Source organism: Phoenix dactylifera, unplaced genomic scaffold (assembly GCF_009389715.1).
Source record: "Phoenix dactylifera cultivar Barhee BC4 unplaced genomic scaffold, palm_55x_up_171113_PBpolish2nd_filt_p 000345F, whole genome shotgun sequence".
Classification (NCBI taxonomy): Eukaryota; Viridiplantae; Streptophyta; class Magnoliopsida; order Arecales; family Arecaceae; genus Phoenix; species Phoenix dactylifera.
Window position 1 is genome coordinate 184,098 of NW_024067804.1, and position 16,758 is coordinate 200,855.

Genomic DNA, 16,758 nt, shown 5'->3' on the forward strand with positions numbered 1-16,758 from the left:
TGAAAATTTTGCCATTGTCTGTTGGTCTGACTCACCTGTTGCTCATTGGTTAAATCATAGAACTGATCCTTACTTTTCAAATGCCATTCAACCTGACAAACATCCAAACTCATCTTTTCTACATTACACTACATCTCTGTTGTTATTTTCTATATTTCCTGAACGTTTTTTCCTTTTTTTTTGAAAAAATCGGCAGAACTTTTTGATTCCTATAATGTTCTTTATATAGTTTATGATTCTCTTTGGTCATGTATTGACTTTAAATTAGAAACCTCTTCTTAGGAACGCCAATTCTGTGTTTTTACCCTAAAGGCCCTAAAGGGATTAATAAGGCAGCAAAACTATGGGAATGCATTCAATAAAGAACAAATCTTTTCCGTGAATGAATCTGGATAATTACTTGTTTAATTACATTTTTCATGGCTCTCTTATCTAATGCAAACTGTGTACAGAGACCTAAGGTGGAAATTCAGATCAGCTGTTGTTTATTGCATCTGCATGGATGAATTGATGTTGTTGAGGGTCAGAGATTCGCAAGTTATTAAGGGTCAATTAGATATTAAAGTGGTAGCTATCCAAAAAATAAAGCCCATTCCTGTAATTTACTGGAACCCTCAGTATTGTCTCACAAGTAAAATTCATGTGATGATGAATCAGGGACACATGGATCTGGATAAGTAGGACTTGGCCGCATGTAAATGATGTAGATTTTCTGTTTGATTTCCATAACTGAACCTGCTTGCTTTCTGAAATTAATGGGAATGAATTATTGCCTCCCTGCTTTTGCATCAACATATCCATTTTTATTATGCTGAATCAGGATTTCTGCAGCATGATATTTGTTTCCTTGTGAGATATGTCTAGTAACTAATGCATTTCAGGAGGGTACTTTTCTTTGATGTCCTTGTCATCTTTTTGTCTTGAGACTAAAGTGAAGTTTTAACGAACTTTGTCAATGCCCTTTGCCCTGTTCCATTATTTTTCAGTTACAATACTTGATTTTTTTTTAATTTGTAGTTTTTATGCTTAATAGGTAAATACCTTGTTTTATGCACAACTTTTTCATTAACGAGAATGCAAACAATTCATGGTCCTAGGTAACTCAGCTAACCAAGCTATAGAACTTCTCATACAAAAAGGAGTTCCTGAGAATTGGATAATATTTCTCAACCTCATCTCTGTGAGTTCCCTGTCTTATTAAAAAAACTACTGATGGCTTACTAATTTTTAGTTGAAATTTGTATCGATTGATTTTTCTTTTGCTGATTCAGGCACCTGAGGGGATTCATTGTGTCTGCAAACGGTTCCCTTATGTGAAGATTGTCACTTCAGAGATTGATGTTGCATTGAACGAGGAGTTCCGAGTTATCCCAGGATTGGGCGAGTTTGGTGACCGCTACTTCGGAACTGACATTTGATGGTGGTTATGGGTTGCATCATTGGATGATCTCTTCTGCTTTATATCGTGATCGACTCTCATGATTAATACTCAAAAGAGAACATATTTGAGGATTCATTTTTATAGGCGGGCCAGTTACAAGCAATATTTAGTTTGCTGTTGCTTGAATATTATACTATAGAGCGTTACATTTTTACAGGAGGAATTGGAGAGTGAAATATTTCAGTGGATGCTGTAGGAACCACACTACCGCTTAATTTTATCATCGGAAAGATTTTGCATTTAATAATATTGTTTGATTGACCGAGAAAATTTAGATTGTGTAATAGATGTCATTTTGTATGTAATGTTGAGTCTCATTGTCCCCTTGAATCATAAAGCCCACCCCTTGACTGTAGCTGATTCCGTTGAGGGGGGTGCTGTATGAAGGCCCCAACTGGTGTTTTTTTTTTCCTTTTTTTTTTTTTTGGTACAACGGCAGCTCATACGCAACAATATGAATGCCGCCAATAAAATCAGAAAACAATAGCTTACTAAAGAGCTCCAATAGAGAGCCTTGATTTTCTTATACAAAGCCACCAGAGTGGTGAGCATCAAAGAAAGCAACCTCGTGTCTTTGCCTTTTTGTAGACATGTGTGGCCATGTAGGAGCTACATTCCTTTAGGAGTCTGTGGATGTCGTAGCGCAGTAGCCTTCCCTCCGCAATGCCTCTCCGACTTCGGATTCACTCAATCACCATTGCCGAGTCATTCTCGAGGAGAAACAATCTGCATCTAGGATGCACCTCGTAAAGGTAATGTCCTTCTAAACAGCTCTAAGCTCGGCACAGACAGTAGTTATGTCGAAGATGCGCTGACCTTCGGCCGCCACCAGTCTGGCCCCATAGTCTTTGATGATGAAACCCACGTCGCCTCAGCTTTTGCCGTCACTAATACTGCCATCAAAATTCACCTTGAGATAATCAGGTGGTGGGGGCACCCAGAAGACGAGCACAATCTTGAACACTGCAAGAGCAGAATAGAGGCTCCAGATTTTTCCAGCCATCCAAGAAGGTGATACCGCAGTAGTGCCGAGAATCTCCGCCGCTTGTAGTAAAGCTTTGTTCACCACCACCCTCAGAGGAGCACTGCCGCTCTCGAAGATCTGGATATTCCTATCCAGCCAACAGTGGTTGGCTACGTAGGTAGCCTGCGTCCCCCTCTCCAAAAGACTAGGTCCCCGCAGGGAGGCCGCTAGGAAGTGCAGCAGATCCTCGATTGACATCCACCTCTGTCGCTAGTCGGGATCAGCTACAGCACACTCCCAGACATGATTGGGATATGACTGGGCCGCGGGCACTTTATTAACACGGTATATGGACTCCATCTCCGGGCAGACCGGGCAAGCCGACAGGATCCTCACTCCTCACCTCGCCAATACACCTTTAGTGGGCAGACACCTCTAGGCCACCCTCCAAAGGAATAGTGCTACATAGGGATGGATGTGCATCCTCCAGATCCAACTCCCATCAATCTGCCGAGCTGAGGACCTCCCGACCAATCCAGATAAGTCCCGAGCTCGCACCACCGACCTCCTAGTTATACTCTATACTCGTCGGTCCACTGTCTCACCTATAGGAATTGACAGAGACAAGACCTGCTCCGCGAGCTGCATCCCAAACACCCGCCTAACAAGATCCTCATCCCATCTCCGCTCCCTCGGGGTGAAAAGATCACATACTTTGCGTCCCTCCAGCCAGCTATGATCAATCAGGGTAGGCCAACCCCATTGGGGAACCTCGGATAACCACCTGTCCTTCAGGATGTCGATAGACTGTCCGTCCCCAATCTCCCATCTGATCATCGGGGACACAATCCGGGCTGTGGCGTAGATCTCTTGCCATATGAATGAGCAGCCTTGTCTGATGCGGATGACTGATGGGTCAGCTGAATCCCCATACTTTGCCCTCACCACAGCACCCCAGAGACTCTCTAGCTCTAGAAAATACCTGGCTACCAGCTTGTTCGCCAAAACCACCTGGCGCTCAATCAGAGAATGGACTCCCAATCCTCCATTGCAGGTCGGGTGACAGAGTCTCCCAGGCCAGTAGGTAAACACCATCCCTATCCCCACGCCTCCCCCAGATGAAGCTCATGAACAATCTCTCAATGCATCGCAGTACTGCAAGGGGCACCAAGGTGTTGGACAACAAGTAAATGGGAATAGAGCTCAGAACTTACCGTACTAGAGTGACTTTACCCATCATGGATAGTGCGACCGCTTGCCATCCCTCTAGTCTGTGCCTGATGCCTACCTCTACGGTGGTACACTCTCCCCTCCGCAGGCGTCGTCCAGTGATTGCCTGAGGTACCTAAGGGTCCCCTCCTGCTCGCCGATCTCTAGAATACTCATGATAGAAGCCTTCGTCCCTAGGTTGGTCTTCGGGCTGAAGTTGATGGCTGACTTCGCTAGATTGACCTGCTGGCCAGACACCGCACAGTACACCCCCAAGATCTTGCAGATGGCCATGACCGATCTCCTCGTCGCACGGGCCAACAACAAACAATCATTAGCAAATAACAGGTGAGATAATTGAGCTGAATCCACGCTAGACTGTAAGCCTTCACCTCCTATGCCACAGATGCCTGCTGAAGGGCTCTAGACAAAGAATCTGCATATATAATGAATAAAAAAGGTGACAGGGGGCAACCCTGCCTCAAACCGACCACTGACCCGAAGAACTGTAAGGGGGATCCATTTACCAACAAGACAAAGGACGGGATCAGAAGGCAGCTCTAGACCATAGGTGAAAGCCAAATCCCTCTAAGTAGTGAGTCACGAAGTCCTACCCCATCCTATCGTAGGCTCTTTTCATATCAAGTTTGATGCCCATCCAACATTTGCGCCCTAGCACTCTCTAGAGGTCAGACATAAATTTCTAAGCAATGAGCATGTTGTCGGAGATGGAGCGCCCCCCAACAAAGGTCCTGCTCAGGACAAATAAGTTTCCACTTTTTCATGGGTAAATCGGTTTTGATATGCCAAGAGTTGGGTCCTTTCCGCAGACCGCTTGATGGCCTTTTGTGAGCCTATTGACCGATGCCATTAACGTGAGCTAAACCAGCGATTACTCATAATGTTCTCTCATCGTCGATCACCACCATAAATTACCTGTTAGCTTGTCCCGAAATCGGAACAATGAAACGTCCATGGAGGAAACAGATTCTTTTCACTATTACAATTAGTTCACACGCTACATGCGTTAATGCTTGCCGCGAAATGAAAGATATTTAGGGGCCTGTTTTGCTGCTGGAATGGATTGCATCTCCCTTATATAGGCTGCCATGAGTGAAAATTTCAATCATGGGAGCGTTCGTGGAACAAATAATCTTGGTCTGGATGCAGGTAAAAACTATCCATGAGATTCTCCTATATATGGTAGTTAACGATCAGAGCAAATGATCCTCAGGAAATTGAAGAACAGAAGACGATCAGGATACGGAAAATCACCAGGATAATAAGAAGAAAAAAAAAAAAGCACCACACTTATTTGGATTGTACAGTCCATTGAAGGCCCCTGCGGAACTGCTTTCCTCCCCCCTCTTAGATCAGTAATTTAAGGTCATAAGTTATCCAAGGATAATCTGTTCCTGGAACCAGCCAGGCCCTTAAAGAAAGGATATATAATCTCTATTATCTAGGAACAGCAAAGGTGCAATCAGAGGGGAGAGCTCCAAGATTGCACAATTCCAAAATAATAGGAAGTTCTATGAAGAACAGAAATTTAACAGATGAGATGTTGGAGGTACAAGATCGCACAAAGAATAGGGATTGTACATTCCTTTGAACACATTCATGGTATTTATCTTTCTTCATGACTCATAAGTTTGCCACCGATAACCTGTTCTCAGTGCCTGCCATATATTGGATTACTCCAAGGATCTGCTTGGCATCGAAACAGGCACCTAGTGGAGTTCAGATCCATTCTGGGTGAAAAATCAGAGTACCCTAAATCCTCAAGACTTGAATTTTGGTTATCAGACGCATTTAAAACCAGAACCAATTCTAACATGGAAAACCAGAGCCAGTTTGTCCATTATAAATGGTACCACTGAATATTGTTATTAAAAAAGATTAAGAAGAAACAGTTTTAAGAGTTTAGACCTGCAAGAAAGATGTCATCCTAAAGTATCCCCTTGTTTTGCATGTTCTTTCCTCCCATTGCCAAACAATACGAAAGAATGTTCTGTACATAACTTCTAATTCTCAGCGACCAAGACCCAAAGCCATACACAAGGGCTCCCTCCAACATTTTGATTCACCATACCAAACTCTTGTCTGAAATTTAAATGCAAGCTGTCACCATAAAAACGAAGGATGTGCGCATCCAGCTCGGATGCTTAAGCCAGGTCCTCAAATTATTGGATTGCCAGCCATCAAGCATGGTCCAGGTTTATGGAAGCAGTATCACAGTAATATGAAGAGAGATTGCAAAGGAAGCTGAAGCAACCACAACACCTAGCCAGTAGTTCACTAAAGCATCATTGCTTTGCACAAAGCTTAAATGCTGGGTTACAGGTGCAATTAACATCAATATGCTGCACCACTTCACTGTTTCTTTAAACACGAGGATCAATGAAGACATGCATTGGACCATATTGGATTTAATAGCATGTAAGATATTTATGATTGCACAATCACATGTCCATCACTTGCTAAGTCTATCCAAGCACATCAATAACAGTGTTTCACAATTCCCAAATTCAGGAATCTACAGCTATGGCTCGCTTTCAATATTTTCTGAAAATTGTTCCGTGAGCGTTCAAACTGTAAAGATATGCCCCAGGTCAAAAAGTCAAAGAGACTACAAATAAAGACAACATTTGGAGACAATCCTAATATGGCAATCACTGGACAACAGTACTCGGTCTTAACTGATTGTAACTCTTAGTTTAGTATCAGAATTTACATAAATATGCAATCACTAACTAACGAAAAACAGAGTAGTACCTTGATCCCTTTTCACTGTTTAACAAGTATCAAATTGCAGCTGATGTGAGAAAGGACCGAATGCGCTGCAACAGCTCAGCCTTCACCGAATCGGGGACTGATGCTGCATTATTGCAGATAAAAATGATGTATAATCGAATCAGTGAAAACAGTAGACAATGCTCTTGATTGGCCAAAAGAAATAATGCAGTTTCTCTTCCTGCTAACTTAAGAGAGCACCAGAAAAGCAATCCATGTTCCTGATAAAATAAAATTGCATCACAGATAAAAAGAATATATATGCACATACAGCAACATTAGTTCAATGAATACAATTTAGACAACTATTACTGCAGCATGTAGGAGTTTAATGTCGAAGAGAAAAACATATCCCAATAGTTCTGTGCCTAAACCCAATCTACTCTCTTATAAAAAAAAAATTTGATCATAACCGTCACTGGCTGATCATGCATTTACTATTTTTGGACGCCCTTGTTTGATTTTTTTTCCTACTCCTCAGGATGAGAAATAACAACATTTCTTCCCATTTATTACCACTGATTTGCAGCTTGAAATAATATGGTGGCATACTTATTCATCTCCACAAATACCTGAAAATACCAACTATAGAATCTAACACAAACTGGATTTCACTTTAACTGATGCAAAGAGCAGTAATATAGTTAAATAGGAACCAGTAGTGAAGATAATAGTAGGAGCAGTTAGTAGTAAAATTACTGGGGATTCATTATAGAAACAAACTTCATCAGAATTTGTGTCCACTTTGACAGGCGGTTGTAAAAACTTTCCATAATCCCCGAAACATATTCTAATTAACATATTTCTCTGAGAAATAATTATATTGTGAAAAAAATTCAAGAGTTTGCTGTAACTGAAGTTGACGAGGGTTTATACCACACCTTCCACAACTATAATGAAAAAAAGAGCACTTGCATGTGTTTGCAGTGTAAGTTTATGTCAGGTAATTACTGAATATATAAATAATATTAGCAATACCTGAGGAAATAAGAAACTGACAGTGCACCGATGGGAATAAATTCCACAGAACATACATATATGCATACATACATGCATGTACAGGAAAAACGACAGAGTACCCTTATAAAGTTGGCAGGTAAGGGACAGTTTTCGTAATTTTCCAACAACTCAATCACACTATAAACCCTAAACCCCAAAACAGTCACACACAGAGAGAGAGATACGTATATATGGAGTGACAATTTAGTTCCTACAGAACAAATAGCCTGGTTGTTGCCCAGGAAAGTTGACAAAGAATACCCTACTAAAGTTGGAAGGTGAGGTGTCATGGAGCTTGTGCAAATATCATGACACATTGGCTACCAACTCCCTCTCCCCCTCCCCCTCCCCCTCCCCCAAATCTTCACCCATGTGCTCTCCATCTTCTCCCCCACCTTCCATTGTAACAAATCCTCCCCACCTCTTCCTTTTTCCATGTATCCACCCAATACCTCCCTGCTACCACCCACCCCATCACACCGCCCTCCCCTACCTCTTCATTTCTCCAAAGGAAATGTGATGGATTTACAAAGGAAAGAAGAGAACAAGGATATACATTATCAGATTGGACGTGGGTGAAGAGGGGGAGTAGGTGGTGGTCAGAAGAAGGGATATACGTTACCAACCTAGACATGGGTGAGGAAATCACAAGCTTTTTTTCTATGTCCTTTTTGATCAGACAGCACAAAAAACTGCCAAACTCCTTTCAATACATGCCGCTGAAAGGTCAAAATATAATATATCCAAAAAGGGGTCCACAAGCGCATGATGTAAGAGTGTGTGTGTGTGTGTGTGTGTGTTTTTTTGGGGGGGGGGGGGGGGGGGGGGGGGGGGCACCACATTTAAATCATGCTCCCTCCCAAACTCGGCTGCCCAATTACTAGCCTCATTAGATTCTCTATAAATATGATAGATACAAAAACACCCACAACTCAAAATATTCATAATATATAGAATGAGAGTCAGTGTTCCTCAAAGAATGTGTTCACCCTGCCTTACACTAGCAAAGCAATGTGAGAAAAATCACGTTCAACAAGGATATAGAGAGGAGACTGAACTTAGAGTGCAATAAGCAAATAAACCTTGCAAAGAACATAAGGATCTTGCTACTTAAGTAAACAAGAATAATGTTTACATATTCACAACACTCGAGCCATACAACAAGAGCTTTTTCTTTAGTGAAAAACAGCATGGAGTCGTATAAAATGAAAACCCTGTCAGCATGCGTAATTGAAATATTCTAGAACAAACACGTCGCAAATGGTGTTGCTATTCCTAGTAATGATAATAACTTTCACACACAAGGCAATGAAAATGAGATTAAGTAGATGTACACACATGGAGAATTATCATTAAAAAGGCTTACCTCTTCCTTTTGGAGTGACAACATGGATAAGATCATCCACTGTGACATTATTTCTTCCTTTCTTCCTAGCATAAGCCCTAAGGGGAAAAAGTACTCTTAGTTATATAAAATAAAAGTAAATGCCATGTGGTTGAACAAAGACTTAGTTTAATGAATCTAGTTGTTCCCAATAGTAGAATGTCCGAATGCAGAAACAAAACCAGTAAAAACAGAAGCAAGAGTTCAGATTAGCTTGTGCAAATGAGAGGGCATTCACAAATGTGAACTAGAAAGCTATGCTCCCATTCTTTGGTGCAAGGGGCTTCAGTAAACTCAATAATAGAAAGCCATGCTGATGAACCAATTGACCTGATGATTGACATAGTAAATAAAATGAAGGCAAGAGAGGACAAATGCCTCTAATGCACTCTGATTTTTTTTAGCAAAAGCTTTTTTGTTTATTCTTTTGCTTATTGTGCAATGTTTTTTGTGTACGGAAACCAAGTTGCTAAATCAATGTGTGCTGTTAAGGCAGCAAAACCACAAACTGGCCCATGACCTAACACAGTTATAGCTTAATCATGTCTGTTCTGTGCAACATGCACTGTTTGACCTATTTGGGTTGTAAATCCTTCAACATCCATTGTTATAAGGTTCTCATCCTCAAAGAAAGAATTCCAATAAAGGCTTCATAATAATATTAAAATGTAGATAGGAGGCACATAGCAGCCAGAGTGTTTCATAATGCATAGCAGATAGCAGGTGCTATGGACCCAAAGCGGGTCATTAAAGCATACAATAGTTTTTCTAAGTATCAAAAATTAATACTTTGATCAACATCATTCAAAACAATTGAAAAAGAAAATCACAAATCCATAAAACATCACCAACCTAACATCATATGTTATTAACATAATAAGTTATACTTAATATATTCCATTCAATGATTAAAACATGCATTATTCTCAACAGATTATTCATATCAGATGACCCAAAAACATATCATTAACAATTAATGCATTAGCAAACTTGGGCCAAGACCTTTGTCTAATGGCCATCTCCCTTCCAAATGATCCAATAGCTCTTGTGTATAAGGGAATCTCCCTTGAAATTTCATATTGCAAATTTTGATTGTTAGGATAGAGTTTCAAAATGCACTCAATCAGCCCATTCATGAATCGCCCATCATTTCAATTTTATTCTAATTGGCATGGAAGAAGTAGGGGTTCATGAGGTCACCTTCCCTATGCAATGAGCCTTTAAGTTTTGCATCTCATCTTGAATCAATAATTGCCCAGATTGGAAGATACTTCTCATCTTCATTCAAATATAAGGCTATCTCCCTCTTAGCATTCATCAAATCACCCATATATAGCCCTTAGTCACCCCTAAGCACTTCTACCAAGGGCTCCTACAAATCCATAGCAAATGCCACATTATTCCAAATTTTAGAGTTTAAAACTATGCCTTGGATCTTCCTTCCTTGATCTTTGTTGCACCATTTAGAATTCTCCCAATCACTAGCTCCTTTCTCTTGCTCATCACACTTTGCAAGCTTAGAATGTAGCAAAGTGAGTTTTTGTTGATCTCACCAAATTCCTTTTATTGGCAAACTTTCCCATCATGCTAGCTTACCCATATAAACCCAGTTTGGCACAGTGCCCAGTGCCCGCTATAACCCAAAAGTGAAGTAGCTGCTATAGCAAAACTATAGTAGGTTTATGATTGTCAAAATAAAACTATCCCCAAACAAGAGTCAAAATTACTTTTAGCGAACTAATGATATCAAGGACATAATAATAATCATTCATCTTCATTAGTTTCACAATATAACAGTCATCAACTAGATCCATACAAATGTCACTAAGGATGCCTAGAGAGAGAACCATTCATAAGCAACTTCTGTTTGGCTTATGAATTTAGCTCAATATGAGCTTGCTCGGTCAATAAGAGCCAAGCTTATAAAAAATCATAAAATTCATATACTTATAATTCCATATGGCAATTTAAGTTCTATTTATTAACATAAAAATGCTTGTAATTAAATTTTGTACTATTAGTTAAAAAGGAGCGTATTTGAAACCATAAATGTTTAAATTATTTCAACACTTGAATTAGAATCCAATAGTTAAGATCTCAATGTTACCAAGGCTAACAGCTAAATATAGAGCTTGATGTTATATCTAACAGTCAGTCAAAAGTCCATTTAAAATATATTTTTATTTATTTATTTATATGTACATTTATAAATATATTTGTCTTGATTTTTTTTCAATTCCCTAACAACGGAGGTGGACTTCAACCAAGCCAACCCTTCTTATGAAGTGGCTATGGAGATCTCAGAAGGAAAAGAAAAAGCTATTTGTATTCCTCATCTTTGGCAGCTAAGCACCTCTTCAATGGCTAAAATGGATTGACCAACCCAACCCCTTCAACATCCTGCATCTGGAAATATCTCATTTGGCACAAAAAGACTTTCATCTTGTTTGAAAATAGAATTGCTAGTAGTCGCCAGTCAACCATACGGTGCATTTTCGAGTCTTGTACACACCATTTGTCACATTATCGTTGGCCATGCCTAAAATCATTACCTTAACTGAAAGGAGAGGGATATCAAAGGTGGGGCTAGTGATTGAAGTTGTAACAAAGTAGCCATACTGGAAGGTACGGATAGATCACCTTCTTTTTAGGGAGAGCTAATGCTTATGCCTGTTAGGTATTTTGGTTTGACATCGCTTCACATCCAAAAAGAAGTGATCTACATCTAAGCTAAGCTTGGATATGGAAGTCTTCTTTTGTTTCTCGATCATGAAGTAAAGTAAGACCAATTTAGCCTAAAACATTCCATAACAAATCCTCCAACCCCTGTATCACTCAATGGATTGCCCTCAATTCCTCTTTCTCTCTCTCCATCAATCGGAGCTCTTGAACTTCCACCTCCACCTCAATAGTGAAGGAGAACCAATGATCTCCACCGCCACTAATACTCCTAATTGTCTTCAAACCCTAGCTTGTAAGTCCAATGGAGGGAAAGGGATAGAGAAAACTGCCCCCAATTCATCTCTCCCTCCATCAATTAGAGCTGCAGACCTTTCTCCTCCATTGTCGATGATAAAGGAGACTTGGCAATCTGCACTGCCACTTCTACTCCTAAGTGTCTTCAAACCTTCTCCCTTGTTAGTCCAAAGAAAAGAGAGAGAGAAATGACCTCTATGATTGGGCTTTGCTGATTGAGACCTAAGAGGTCAATGTGCTCCCTCCTTAGAATTGATTATCAAGCAGAAATCACCTAGTCCATCACCACAAATCCCCTTTCTCCTGATCTTAATCTTAGCCAAGCTAAAAAAGCCAAGTGTAAGTTATATTGACCTTACATAAATCAAGCTTAAGCTAAGTTACCTAAGATCATCACAAACATGAGCTTAGCATAAGCCAAGGTTGTTGAGTATCGAGTCAAGCCTTTAGTTACCAAAAGCGGTCATGGGTGTGGGTGCAAGAGCACAGGTCCGAGGAAGTGGTTCTTATTGAAAAAGAAATGAAATGTTTAGGAAATGTGTCTAAGGATGAGTTTTTGAGGGGATTTGGAAAATGATGCACCATCCTAATTGGAAGATTCCTGCTATTAAGAGTCAAGCACAAGCTGGCCATAGCTTGCACCAGCTTGGCTTGTTCACACTCCTCTCTTTCACATGACAAATGCTTGCAAGAAGCGATTGGAGAAGAAAAAGAACAATGCAAAGAATAATAATAATCATAACAATAGAATGGCTGAATTTCTCACCACAAGAAAAAGCGGGTATGAAGCATAAAGGCTCCTACCAAGCATGGGCAGATAAGAGCTAGCAGATTATGCAAAATAAAACCATATTGCATGAATAGAATAAGCAAATCTTTTGAGTGAAGTTCATATCAAGATAAAATTAAGCCGAAGGGATCCAAACCTGCAAATAGCTTTCATTTCGTCCCTCCAGCCGCACTCTATGAGACGCTCTCTCAAAAGCTCCATCAATTTCTCCTTCTCCCCACTCTCGATCAACTTTAAAACCAAAATCCACTTCATTAACAACTGCAAAAGGAGCCCCTGTGTACCCAATTCCCCTCATTTCTTCCTCCCCACGCCACCCCGCCCCCCAAACCCCTATCGTACAAAACCCTAACTTTGGACATAAGAACAAATTTTCCGATCACCCAAGCCCCTGGAATCTCAACCTCCCCTCTCATTCCATCTGAAGGGGTTTTGAAGAGAATTAAGGCAAGAGAAGAGAAGTCATCATACCTTGATGTTGATGATTTCTTGAAGGGTGGGTTCCTTCTCGGGTTCTTCATTGGCGTCCGGCGTCGGGGGACGATTGATCGAAGACCTCCTGATTATTAGGAGAGAAAAACAGATCAAACATAGAGAAAAAAGATCGCAATTTTAAGCTAAAAATCAAGAAAACGAGAGAGAGAACAGATTGCTTACATCTCTTCTCTAACCCTTATCCTCCCTCTCTCTCTCTCTCTCTCTATCTATTTCTCTCCTGACTCAAAGAAGGAATACTTCGTTGAGGTTCGACACTCCTGTCTCCATAATCTCCATCGGTGTCCGCCTCGGAAGGAAGAAGGGTTTGGTATACTGAACCGCGGAGAAGTTTAAGAGGAAAGCAATCGAAAAATCGAGAAGCCTAATCAATTTTGATCGTATGTTTAGTGTAACGCAAATCATGAAGTCGACGTGTGACGCGGATCCACTAGGTAGGAGCAAACACGATTCTGTGCCACGTAGCAAAAGAGAATGACGTTAGGAGGGGCCTTTATGCACCCGAGCGAGAGCATCCCGCGGTGCACTCGCTCTGACGCGCGACAACGTGTCCTTTTAGGCCGTGGAGGACAAAAGGTTTATGGGCCTTTTGACTACTCTTTTAAAATTAGGAGGAGAAATACTATAATCCTAAATTTTTTATTTTTTTCAACCAGACATCATAGCATACTTTTTTTTATTATAATATTATGAGAACGGGCCTACAGGGACCATTCTGGACTGAAGTCCGCAAGCCCATGATCAGCTCTACTCCCAACCTCTTTTACTCCTCTTCCGTCCCTTCCTTCCCTCTGTTCTTCTTCTTATTATTTCTTTTATTTTTCTTCCCATTTGTCTCCTATTTGTAATCAATTAAAGAAAAAAGAAAACCTTCCTTTTCTTCCCTATTTAACTCATGGAGCAGGTACATTGATTAATCCAAGTCACCAACAGACGAAACCCAAAGCCCTAAGCAAACCCAGGCCAAATCTCTCTTTTTCTATGTTGGTTAAACCATAATAGGTCAAGCCCCTGATTGGACCTAAACTAAGTGGATCAAGCCTAAAAGCTCAACTAGCTTTAAATCGTGTATCTCTTTCTTTCTCTAAGCAAGGCCAGGGATCTTAATTTAAAGTGATGACTCTCTTTGCTCAAATCCAAGTTGACCCAAGGTGGAGGCCTTGTACCGTCTTGATACCTGAGTGGCATACCAATCCAGTAGCTCAGCCTTGTCAAGTACCCCTGAAATTGGCTGTCATTAATCTTTATTGAGCCATTTAAATCATAGCTCATCTTGATTAGTTTAGTTCACCTTATTCAGAACGACCTAGACAGTCGGGGCATTGCCATATAAACCCTTTGTCCATTGCCAATATACCATCTAAACGCATGTCGCACCACCACCCATGCAGCATTAGCAGTTTGTCGCCAAATACATGATGACCTCCTTCTAGGATTGTAATTCTCCCAACAACCTGTAAACTTGTACTGTGCAGAAAGAACTTTGGCCCACTGTGCATTTGGATGAAGATCAAGTTTGCAGCTAACCTGGTGATGGAAGATCGAAAACCTTTGGGAAGTTGAGACTGAAAAACAGATATAGCCCCAACGGCTGCAACTGGAGGGTTTCAGAGGTTGGCAACATTGTGATTCAGTAGTGGTTGGCTTTTGTTGGGCTTTCTTGGTTGTCATATGTCGGCTGAAAATTCTTTTATAAAAAATATATGGCATCATCTTAGGTGAAGATCATATATTCCAAGTCTCTCTTGACATTTTGGTTTGCAAATGGTCTCCCATGGAATTAAATGAATGCCACCCCGTCCTACTACCTTCAACAATTGGTTTCTAATTATGCCGATCCAGTTTAATTATTAAACAAGTTAAAATGGATAAGAGGGCTAGGACTCTAAACTTTAATTCATTCCATTAATAACTGGGACAAACTAAATCGACCCGTTTTAATTGATGCCACATCAATTAGGTTCTGGGCTATTGGCAGTCTGCGTCATAAATTGCATTCCTATTTTTTTTTAAGAAAGAAAGATAGATAGATAGAGAGAGAGAGAGAGAGAGAGAAAGAGAGCAAAATATCAAAGAGATCACATACCCTCCTTCCTGCCAAGCGATTCAGGTCAAACATAGTGGGCCATCGTCCGAGAGGTTGCTCTAACACCCAGCTATCCTCCAAGGCGTCAATATCCTGACCGTCTCTAATAGCCCATCTGATCATCAGCATCACTATCGAGCCTGAGCACAGATCTTTTTCTAAATAAAGGAACACCGACGTCCAGTGCGAAAGGAAGACCCTGTCATCCCCTCCCCATACTTTGCCCTCATTAGCAAACTTTATAGGCTCTTTGGCTCCAGAAAGTACCCAGCCGCATGTCTGGCTGCCATGATCTCTCGCCTAGTGATCAGGGAGTGGACGCCCAATCTCGCATAGTTGGTCGGCTGACAAATCACATTCCAGGCAAGCAAGTGAGTGCCACACCCTCCTCTCTCTCACCCCTAGATAAAATTCCTAAATATCTGCTCCATGGACCTCAAGGGTGCCACCAGCAAGATGGTATTGGACAACAAGTATACTGTGATCGAACTGAGGATTGACCTGACCAGGATAACTCTCTCCATCATCGATAAGGCACTCACCTGCCATCTCTCTAACCTGTGCCTGATACTCTACTCGATAACTAAATAGTCATCACGATGCAGATGCCGCCTCGTGATCGACACCCCAAGATATCTCAAAGTGCTGCCCTGCTCGCTTATCCCCAGGATCTCCATGATAGCTCCCTTCAGCCGCTCCTTAATCTTTGAGCTAAAGCAGACTGCTGACTTTGATATATTCACAATACTCTCCTAGGATTCTCCGTAGGACTAGGGCAGAGTGTCTCATCACACGAGCAAGCAGTAGGTAGTCGTCCGTGAATAGTAAGTGAGAGATCTGGATAGACTCCGCCCTCGGTCTATGAGCCTCTAAACTTGGAACTCGATAGCATACTGTAATAAATAGTAGTGGCAATAGCAGACACCCCTGCCTCAAGCCAACTGCCGACTCAAAAAACGGGATTGGTGAGCCATTCACTAGTATGACAAATGAAGGAGACAGTTTCCTTCTTTAATGTCATGTTTGTTGACATGTATGTTCTTTAATGTTTGTAGCTATACCCAAAGCAATATTAGTTATTTGCAATTTATCTTACAGTGGACACAGGCCCACAAGGTTTAATGTTTATGGTAGTTCTGATGGCTTTATTAGGTCTTCATTGATTTTGATTATTGGAATGACATTATTGTTATTGTTTAAATAGCCTTTTATAGATTGGTAAACTTTACCATGATTTAAGTAGCCTCTTATAGTGTGGCTAGTTTCATCTAGATAACTTGTGATTTGTATCTTCTATTTAGATGTCATTTGAAATGCAAATTTGTATCCATATATCTAGATGTCATTATTGCTATTAGAACTCGGGCTTTATTAGATGTCATTTAATGTTTATGGTAGTTCTGATGGCTTTATTAGGTCTTCATTGATTTTGATTATTGGAATGACATTATTGTTATTGTTTAAATAGCCTTTTATAGATTGGTAAACTTTACCATGATTTAAGTAGCCTCTTATAGTGTGGCTAGTTTCATCTAGATAACTTGTGATTTGTATCTTCTATTTAGATGTCATTTGAAATGCAAATTTGTATCCATATATCTAGATGTCATTATTGCTATTA

The 16,758-nt window shown here is 40.6% G+C and overlaps 2 protein-coding genes across 6 annotated transcripts in view; one reads left to right on the forward strand and one right to left on the reverse strand.

Annotated features, from left to right (window-relative positions):
• The window catches only part of LOC103716149 (uridine kinase-like protein 1, chloroplastic), a 16,792-nt gene extending 15,086 nt beyond the window's left edge, over positions 1–1,706 (forward strand). Inside the window, exons 13-14 of the mRNA XM_008804036.4 lie at positions 1,098–1,180; positions 1,272–1,706. Of these exons, the coding sequence (XP_008802258.1) occupies positions 1,098–1,180; positions 1,272–1,418 (230 nt within the window). The 3' untranslated portion in view covers positions 1,419–1,706. The remainder of the gene's footprint in view (positions 1–1,097; positions 1,181–1,271) is intronic.
• On the reverse strand, positions 1,517–13,377 carry LOC120105705 (transcription and mRNA export factor ENY2). 5 transcript variants are annotated; one of them, XM_039118403.1, is made up of 6 exons: positions 13,214–13,374; positions 13,028–13,115; positions 12,693–12,787; positions 8,773–8,849; positions 6,390–6,492; positions 1,517–5,897 (listed from the first exon to the last, which is right to left on the reverse strand). In XM_039118403.1, coding segments are annotated over exons 1-5 (336 nt in total). In that variant the 5' UTR covers positions 13,216–13,374; the 3' UTR covers positions 1,517–5,897; positions 6,390–6,418. The 5 variants fall into 5 exon arrangements, with proteins under 5 accessions (XP_038974331.1, XP_038974330.1, XP_038974332.1 ...); XM_039118402.1 differs by lacking the exon at positions 1,517–5,897 and adding an exon at positions 5,906–6,206; XM_039118404.1 differs by lacking the exon at positions 1,517–5,897 and having other exon boundaries at positions 6,012–6,628; positions 13,214–13,377.
• Positions 13,378–16,758: the final 3,381 nt, after the last annotated feature.